The following is a 9810-nucleotide window of genomic DNA, read 5'->3' as shown; positions in this document are numbered from 1 at the left end:
TTGCCATTAGAGTCTATCTTTAATGAATAGTATTAGAAGCCTCCAAGCTGGAGCTGTCAGATGGGGGCACTGAGAAATTCTGGACTTTGGAACAGACATTATCCCCAGCGAAAAATTTGAGTCAGCATCACAGATGTCTCCAGCCCTTTGTTTTGAACCTGTTTGTACCATGCCAGGGCCAACCTCCTGGACTCGGGAGAGCAATCACTACTCTTTCCCAGGCTGAATCTTTTATCATTAATCATTAATGATTCACAGCATGCCAGGCACTAGCTTCTTCTTCTTCTTCTTCTTTTTTTTTTTTTTTTGAGATGGAGTTTTGCTCTTGTTACCTGGGCTAGAGTGCAATGGCACTGTCTCAGCTCACTGCAGCCTCCTCCCGGGTTCAGGCGATTCTCCTGCCTCAGCCTCCCAAGTAGCTGGGATTACAGGTATGCACCACCACACCCGGCTAATTTTGTATTTTAGTAGAGACGAGGTTTCACCTTGTTGGTCAGGCTGGTCTTGAACTTCTGACCTCAGGTAATCCACCCACCTCGGCCTCCCGAAATGCTGGGATTACAGGTGTGAGCCACCACGCCTGGCCCATGCACTAGCTTTTTAGTTAGATTCAGTAAGCACACACTGAGTCCTTACTGCCTGCCAGGCACTGCAGATCTAAAAGGGTACATATCTACCAGCTTGCTGACCCTTGAAGAACTTGCAGTCTAAGAGGGGAGACAAACACCTAAACAGATTATTGCAGAGCAGGGATGAGAGCTTACACTCACAGAGGAGGAACATCAGCCTGGGGCTCAGGGAAGGCTTCCTGCTAAAAATAATTTCTGAGTTGAATCTTGAGGGGTGAGTAAGAGCTAACCAAGGGCAGAAAATTGGGAAGAGCATTCTAATCAGAGAGAGTGACAAGAGCAAAGCTACTGGTGCAAGAAACAGCATGGTGTGCATGGGAGATAATGAGTAGTTCATCCCTGGAGGATAAAGCAAGATAAAGATATTTGAGAACTAGGTGGGGAGTACAGGAAATGTAAGTTGCAGTTCCTGCCCTAAAAGGAGCTCTCTTCTATTTGGGGAAACAAGATATACCCAAATGACATGACATAAAAACATGCAAGATAGAATATTGGTAAGTTCTAAGGTGCGTGGGCGTTCTAAAGCTCCTCTAATACAAGGTAGAGAAAACTGGTTTCCTGTGCTGGGGATTCCTCCACAAGTGCTGTTCTTCCCCCACCTCCTGGCAGCCCTAGGGTGCAGAACACACAGGAGACCTCAATCTAATGGCGGGCACGTGTCTGCCTGGGGCCTGCCCCAAAGGCTCCAGCTAGAGAAGTTGATTTGAAATAGGCTCCAGGTCCCAAGGGAATGCCTTTGGTCAAGCTCACCAAAAGCCACCCCAAGTCCTCCTACCTTCTCTGACAGAGAGCTCTAGGAATAGACCATACACACACGCATACACCTCTCTTCTGTTCCCACGCACACCTCCACCTGCAGCTCCGCTCATTCCTTTCCCTATGGCCACACACTCTCTACACCCCCGGAAAAGCCAGCGTGTCTCCTGCTTGCCCAGAGGCAGCCAAGGCATGCACCAGGGTGGACTGTAGAGCAGCAGCCAACCACATGCATCAGCCCCAACCCAGTAAGCAGTGCCACTGGGCCTTGTGGCTGCTATTGCACAATCCAGGCACCCACGCCACAGGTCACAGAGCATTTGCATCTCACAATGTGCCGCAGCAGGTTTTGGGCCTCCTCTGAGCCTAGACCCTAGACTTTCAATAGTACATTCCCAACACATGAGCTAAACATACACTTTTCCCACCGTGCTGGGCCATCCACCATAACCTCCATATCTGAAGCATATTCCCAGGCCTCAGGTTCCTGGCTTGTCATGCTTTAGAGATGTTTTGATGAATAATGGGAAACTCGTTTCTGAGCAGCCACACCGATGTCAGTGTGGGAGAGACCTAAAGCTTGTTGTCATGGTAATTACTACCACTTGTTGAATGCCTACTATATATAGATGCTATGCACAAATTGATTTCTTTTAATCTTCATAAAGTCGTATTATGTCAGTCTTCTAGGAAAGGATGCTGAGGCTTTGAGACGCTTAAATAATGTGCCCAGGGTCTAGAAGGTAATTACCAACCTTCTAACATTTGAACCTACCCTATCGAGTGGGATCCTGTGACCCCTGTTCTTTCTCTTGCTCTGGAGAAACTCTGGCTTCCCCCACAGTGCCTGTGTGGGCTCTCAGGGAGACAACATGCCCCTCAGCCTGGCCAGTCTTCCTCCAGCTCAGGCCAGGCCACGGCGGAGGCCAGCCAGCTCAAGGCTTGGCGCTTGTGAGGCCTGGCACAGGTTTACGCCGAGCCCTCCTCTGCACAGCTAAAAGACTTCTGAAAGGCTCCAGTTGTGTCTGTGGGTGAAACTGCTGCCCATACCTAAAGCAAACCAGGAAGATTTTTCCAAATTCATTTTTGGGACTTTGGAGTTTTGAGAGCAAGAGAGAACCATAGCAATTTCTTCCATCCCCTTCATTTTAAAGATGAGGAAATTGAACATACGTAATTTACCAATGGTCGTACTTAAAGTCAGTTAGTAGCCAAGTCAAGAGTTAAAACCAAGGTCCTGGGTGGGCGTGGTGGCTCAAGCCTGTAATCCCAGCACTTTGGGAGGCTGAGGTGGGCGGATCACGAGGTCAGGAGATCGAGACCATTCTGGCTAACATGGTGAAACCCTGTCTCTACTAAAAATGCAAAAAATTAGCCGGGTGTGATGGCAAGCACCTGTAGTCCCAGCTACTCAGGAGGCTGAGGCAGGAGAATAGCGTGAACCCAGGAGGCGGAACTTGCAGTGAGCCGAGATCGCGCCACTGCACTCCACTCCAGACAGAGCGAGACTCCATCTCAAAACAAACAAACAAACAAAAGCAAAAACAAAAAAACAAAAAACAAAAAAAACAAGGTCCTCTGACTCCCAGCACACTAGGGTGCCTTTGATCCGCCTGTTTAAATGGACTCATAAATAATGACTTTATTGACTTCGCATTTCTGTGTATTGTCTTCTTGGCTCTCTGAAGTCCTCCACACAGTAGTGCTCAGCTCTCTAGGTCTTCCCTAGCAAGGACCACTCTCTGTGGGGATAGGGTGGGCAGGGAGAAGAACCGTTTTCATTCTCATTGTTTGTTTTTTCTTTGTTTGTTTGTTTTGAAACAGAGTCTTGCTCTGTCTCCTAGGGTGGAGTGCAATGGTGCAATCTCAGCTCACTGCAACCTCCACCTCCCCAGTTCAAATGATTCTCCTGCCTCAGCCTTCCAAGTAGCAGGGATTACAGGCGCCTGCCACTGCGCTCAGCTAATTTTTGTATTTTTTAGTAGAGACAGGGTTTCACCATGTTGGCCAAGCTGGTCTCAAACTCCTGACCTCAGGTGATCCACCTGCCTCAGCCTCCCAAAGTGCTGGGATTATAGGCGTGAGCCGGCATGCCCAGCCCATTCTCATTGTTTTAACAAATGCCAAGAGACCCAGAGTTGAAGCTAGGAGGGCCCAGCTACCCTAGCTGCAGCGCCACACCTTGTTCTACTAAGCTTACGTTCTCTGATGCCCTCAAGGGATCTTTCTGGGGGAGCCCCTTGGCCCCTGTTGTCCAGTCATGCCTGAATCCCCTCACAAAGGCCTGAATTTAAGTACTGGAGAGGAGAAGAACAAGGATGATTCCAAATGCTTGTTTTCCTTGTGGAAACAAATGGGAGACTCAAAGAGATGCCTGGCACTCCAGGCTGCTATAGAGTGCGGAAATGCTGCCCAGGTGGAGAATCTGATGCCATTGGAGTTGGCAGGTGTATGAGTTTGCAAGGGCTGCTGCCGTAACAGATTACCACAAACTGGGCGGCTGAAAACAACAGAAACGTCTTCTATCACGGTTCTGGAGGCCAGATGTCTAAAAGCAAGGAGTCAACAGGACCTCATTCCCCACTAAGGCTCAAGGGGCGGCTCCATTCCATGTTTCTTTTGGCTCCTGGTAGTTGCCAGCTTCCTTGACTTGTGGCCACGTCACTCCAGTCTTTGCCTCATCTTTGCCGCACCTTCTCCTCTGTGTGTCTCTTATAAGGACCTGGGTCATTGGATCAGGACCTATGTTAATAAGCCAGAATGATCTCTTCATCTCAAAATTGGTAACTACCTCTGCTAAGACTGTTTTTGCACATAAGGTAACATTCACAGGTTCCAGGGATTAGGAAGTGAGCATATGTTTTATTTTGTTTTTTTTTTTCTCAAGGCAGGGTCTTGCTCTGTTGCTCAGGCTGGAGTGCAGTGGCACAATCATGGTTCACTGCAGCCTCAACCTTCCAGGGCTTAAGTGATCCTCTCACCTCATCCTCCTGAGTAGCTGGGACTATAGGCATGCACCACCACGCCCAGGTAACTTTTGTATTTTTAATAGAGACGAGGTCTCACTATGTTGCCCAGACTAGTCTCGAACTCTTGGACTCAAGTGATCCTCCCACCACAGACTCCTGAAGCACTGGGATTACAGGTGTGAGACACTGTGTCTGTCCAGGAAATTATCATATCTTTTAGGGGGTCACCACTCACTCCACTATCGCAGGCAACATGTTATCTATATAGAGGTAAAGGACTTGGGGATTGGTGGAATGAATCCCGGGTTATTGTTAAGCTATATTATAACCACCCCGCGAGCCCCCACTAGTGCCTTGGGTGCAAATTACCAAGGAATATTTATTGACACCTGTTGTGTGACTAATTTCCTGCCTCTTAGGTAGCCCGTATACACAGCTGTGTCCTCCATACCCCTAGTGGCTTGGGTCTCAGCTATAATTCTCTGTTCAGAGAGCTGCAGTTGGGAGGGAAAGTCTGTCTCCAGGCCGCCATGGAGCATTTCCATGAAGCCATGAGGATCATCCCCAACTCATCTGGTCCCTTTTCAGGGAGATAACTATGGTGTAAGCAGGCTGGAAAGAGCCACTCAAGATTATCTAGGATCACCACCACCATTGTAAAGGATCATGCCTAGCAAGATTATAAAATCCTATTTTCACCTATCTTATTCTTTCATTCATCCCTTCATTCATTTATTTAGAGACATGTACCAAGAAGCTACCAAATGCGAATTAATAAGACCAATCCTGGCTGGGTGCCATGGTTCACGCCTGTAATCCCAGCACTTTGGGAGGCCCAGGCGGGTGGATCACCTGAGGTCGGGAGTTCGAGACCACCCTGACCAACATGGAGAAACCCCGTCTCTACTAAAAATACAAAATTAGCCGGGCATGGTGGTGCATGCCTGTAATCCCAGATACTCGGGAGGCTGAGGCAGGAGAATCGCTTGAACCTGGGAGGCAGAGGTTGCGGTGAGCCGAGATCACGCCATTGCACTCCAACCTGGTCAACAAAAGTAAAACTCTGTCTTAAAAAAATAACAATAATAAAACACAATCCTTGCCCTCAAGATCCATACAGTCTGAAGGTAAAGAGGGACATAAATGAAAGAAATAACTACAAAACAGTGTGATTGGTTCTGAAAAGGCAGTGAGTAAACGGTCCTGTTTCATAAATCATAGGACAGGCTAGTGTTGCTGTAACCATGCCACAATCTTAGTGGCTGAAAACAACAAAGGTTTCCTTTTCACGTCTGCGGCAAGTCTGTTGAGGGTTAGCTGGGCTCTGCTCTGGGTCATTGCTTGTCCTCCCTCTGAGACCTAAGCTGTGGGAGCAGCTACCCCTTTGCTGATTGTCGTGGCAGAAGGAAGGAAAGTTCTGAAGGACTCGTACTGGCCATTAAATGCTCTCTCTTGGAAAGTTGCTAACTATCCACGTGGCTCCACTTAACCACAGGGGCAGAAAGTACCATCCACTCATGGACTCCAAATGATGAGAGCTAGAAGTACTTCACAAACATTGTTAGTGGCCTGGTGGAGTCTTAGAAGCCTTCACAAAGCAGGCGATCTTTGAGCTGTGTCTGGAAGTAAGACTGTGTCTTTCAGGCTGACAAGGGGGGAAAAGCTGAGGGAGAAAGCGTGTATCTGCACCACTCAGGGCTCATTCGCTTGAGTCTTACACAGCTTTTGTGGTCGGAGATGTTCTTGCAGATTGAAATGAAAACTGCTTCACAAGCACAAATAATGTTTTCAATGATGTCAACTGTTCTTCGTGCTTTGGGGGTGATTGAGAGAGTCAAGTAGGTTTGAACAAGAAGCTGGGGGTGCAGATATGCAGGAAAACATATCAGAGAAATGTAAACATAAGCCATTAAGGGCCTCTGTTTAGACTGTTTCTCAAGCCTCTTAGCCCTGGAACAGCCAATTCCATGGACCAGGCCTCCAGGAGTTACAGCTCATAGCCTAGGTGGCTCCTGGGAGGTGGACGTCTTTATTGCTATGTGAGCAGCATAGAATTGTCCACACACCTTTTGACTGGAACGCCCTCCTCCTTGGTGAAAGGGAATCTATGCCTTTTTTCTACATGTAGTTACATAACACTTAGACTCACCATTCTTTCCCATAAGCCTTGTACATAAGCCCTACCTTTTGTCCCTAAGGAAGGAGTTGGTGAAAGCCTGTGAGTAACACTGGAATTAGGCAGTAGAAGTTGAAGAAATGGTAGCAACAGACTGCCCTCTGCTCCCTTAAGGCTTTCTTTGCCTCATTATTGAATTTGTAATAGACCAAGGGGGATGCCATGCAGAGAAAGACCATCAATCCTGGGTTTTAGGTTCAGGGTCAGTTACTAGCCTCAGGATCCCGATCAGTTCCCCGCTCTGTAAAACTGACACCTGCTTTACCTACTTTCCAGGGTTATTTTGAAAAGGAAGTAAGATCATACATGTAATAAATATCTTATGAAAGTACCTTGAAATGTTCAATTCTTTCACAAATGCATGATGGTGGTGTTATTAGTATTTATTAAACTGATATTGTGAAACATTGTAACAATCCTGAGTGTGTCTTCACTCTCTGTGCCTAGTGGAAGGTGGCAGAAGGAAAGGCAAAGAGGGTGGCATTGGTGCATATGAGCAAAGTGAACCTTTCCAATATAGGACGAAGAGGCTTTTTATAGCATAAAGGAAGTTCTAAGCTGTGCAACAGTAATAGGAAAAATACTTTACACTTCTACCACACTTTATTTTCAAAGTACTTTCTCATATCGGGTCAGCTAAACTGTAAGCTCTGCAAATCCCCATCATAGGTCCTAACAGCCTGTGATGAGCATAATGTATGTTCAACACATCCTGTGAGTAGATGCAGGAATGCAGGCTTCATATGCCTCATGGGGAGGCAGCGCAATAACTTAAGGGCTAAGAGCACAGAGAGCCATATGGCTGGGTTTGAGTTTGACTTTGCCATTTACTAGCTTGTGACCTTTCCGTGGCTTGGTTTTTCCATTTGTAAAATGGAAATAATGATAACACCTACCTGATAGGGTTGTTATGAGGTGTAAATGAGTTAGCGGTTGTGTAAAGTGCTTAGTGCCTGGTACATATTAGGTGTAATGTAATTGTTTATTGATTAAGGAAAGAGGCTTTTGTAATCATTTAGAAGAGAACAACCTCTGTGCTTTTGGTGCAGCTCTGACTGGGACACGGGATGGACAAGAGGACGTCTGAAGTTCTCCTCCAGCCTGAGAGTTTCACAGAGGGGTGGTTACTGCATCCTGCATGCAAAACTCTGCTGGGAAATCTCTGTAGGAGGCTGGGTCTTGGGGGCAATGCTGGAACAGTATCCCACACAAATCCATACTAGAACCTGGGAGACTAGGGGAGCCTTGGGCATAGAATAGCAAATCCAAGTGTCAGGCTTATGGGCAGCCAAGACCTGCAAGAAAAAGGGAGTCTCCTTGGCTCAAGAAATACATTTCAGCTGGGCGCGGTGGCTCACACCTGTAATCCCAGCACTTTGGGAGGCCCAGACAGACGATCACCTGAGGTCAGGAGTTTGAGACCAGTCTGACCAACATGGAGAAACCCTGTCTCTACTAAAAATACAAAATTACCCGGGCGTGGTGGCGTGCACCTGTAATCCCAGCTACTCGAGAGGCTGAGACAAGAGAATTGCTTGAACCTGGGAGGCAGAAGTTGCAGTGAGCCAAGATCGCAGCATTGCACTCCATCCTGGACAACAAGAGTGAAACTCCATCTAAAATAATAATAATAATAATACAATAAATAAATAAATTCCAAAGAAAGGGAGGGAAGGAGAGCAAATGGCAAGTGTATTTTGTGGGTTCACCGTGGTAGATGAGTGAGAGGAGGAGGTAAGAAATGGGAAGGAGAGCAGTGTGGAGTAGAGCTTCCCTTCCACTTCCTCCCCTCACATACCTGGGTTGCCTGTACCCTGGCAATTCCTTACCTTTCACACCTCTGTGGGGAGGCCCCTGCTATGGAGCTGAACAGCGTGGGATTCGGAGACTGCTAAAACAGCTGCAAGGACTGAACAGTAAGAGGCTAAGCATTCAAACCAGAGCCCCTCTCCCTATCTAAGCTGACATCAGTCCTGATCTTTCCGACTGGGCTTAAGGAGTTGAGTGCTTTCCTATGCCAACAAGGGTATTCTGATTTCTCATGTGGTCATGTTACTTGTATTACAAAGGATTTTTTGACAAGATGTATTCAGTGCAGGTTGAACTACCTTGCCTAAAGGATTTTGATTAAGGACCCCAGGTCTTTCCTGAATAAAGTCTCCAGTGGCAGGCCACAGGGCTCTATCCTTGGCCCTGATTGTTAAACATTTTTGTTAATGACTTGGATGAAAAATAGAAAGAATCCAGATGACCCACAGCTGGGACAGTTGATATGCTACGTGACATACTCAAGTTCAAAATGATTTATACAGGATGGGATGCTGGGCCAAAACCAACATAATAAAATTAAACAGGGATGAATGTAAAATCCTCTGCCTAACTTTAGGAAAATTTCATGCACCAGCGTAGGACAGACCTGGCTTAGAAATATGAATGCATTTGTTCCACAAATATTTATTGGGCCTACTGTATGAGAGATGCTGTCTAGATTCCTGAAGGGAGTGAAATATAAAGACAGTATCTCAATAAGCTGGAGGTTTAGTACTGGTGGTGCCAAGAGATAAGATGTGTCCCTAGATAAAGCAGGGCACAGGATATGCTAAAGTATTATATAAGGAACAAGACCATGAGGCTGGGGAATTTCACAGAGAAAGGACATTCTCAACTTGTGCAACTGAAGAAGGCTTCTTGGGATAGGGTGACATCAGAGTGGCCACCAAAAACTAGGAAGAATTTTTTTAAACAGGTATTAGTAATGAAGGGGCAAAGAAAGGGATGGTGGTGAGAAGCTAGTGTGATGAGAAGGAATGAAGGAGGCCCATGGGGAACTGTGAGTGCCCTAAGTGACCAGGGTGGAGGACCTCTTAACCCACATGTGTGGGTGTGGGTGCGCATGTGTGTGCACAGCGGATGGGGAGTGGGAGGGTAAACACTGTTGGAAGGACTGGATGCAATGAGGTGGTGCACACACTAGGGAGACAGCACTGATGCTGCCTACTTCCCTCAGTCTGTAATGAAGGTCCTTGCAGAGTGGGGCTCACGCGATGGAAGGAGCACTGGAGGGCCATTGATTAATCTAGAAGCCGAAATACCAGTTGAGAGGCCAAGGCACCGCTGAAAGGTGGCCTTGAGAATGGAAAGGCAATGAAGCTGCGAAACCAGCTGTGGGAAGAATCCACAGTGCAGAGTTGGTATTTGGTTGGAGACTGTCACAGGGGCAGAGTTAGAGAGAAAGCGATCAGAATGACTGCGTTTTCCATCTAGGAGCATGGAGAATTTT

General features: G+C 47.0%; 1 protein-coding gene across 7 annotated transcripts in view; it reads left to right on the top strand.

Annotated features, from left to right (window-relative positions):
* RCSD1 (RCSD domain containing 1) overlaps window positions 1-9810 on the top strand; it is a 75236-nt gene that overhangs the window by 6313 nt on the left and 59113 nt on the right. For 4 of the 7 annotated variants that reach the window (XM_050768342.1, XM_050768335.1, XM_050768321.1 and 1 more), the window contains exon 1: window positions 235-4415. The exons of the other annotated variants lie outside the window; for them this stretch is intronic. In XM_050768342.1, coding sequence (XP_050624299.1) covers window positions 4398-4415 — 18 coding nt within the window. In that variant the 5' untranslated portion in view covers window positions 235-4397. Of the gene's footprint in view, window positions 1-234; window positions 4416-9810 lie in introns of those variants that run through there. 7 annotated transcript variants of the gene reach the window in all.

The sequence above is a fragment of the Macaca thibetana genome, chromosome 1, assembly GCF_024542745.1.
Source record: "Macaca thibetana thibetana isolate TM-01 chromosome 1, ASM2454274v1, whole genome shotgun sequence".
NCBI classification, from domain to species: Eukaryota; Metazoa; Chordata; class Mammalia; order Primates; family Cercopithecidae; genus Macaca; species Macaca thibetana.
Note: the sequence above shows the minus strand (reverse complement) of the source record. Positions and strands in the feature narration are given on the sequence as shown.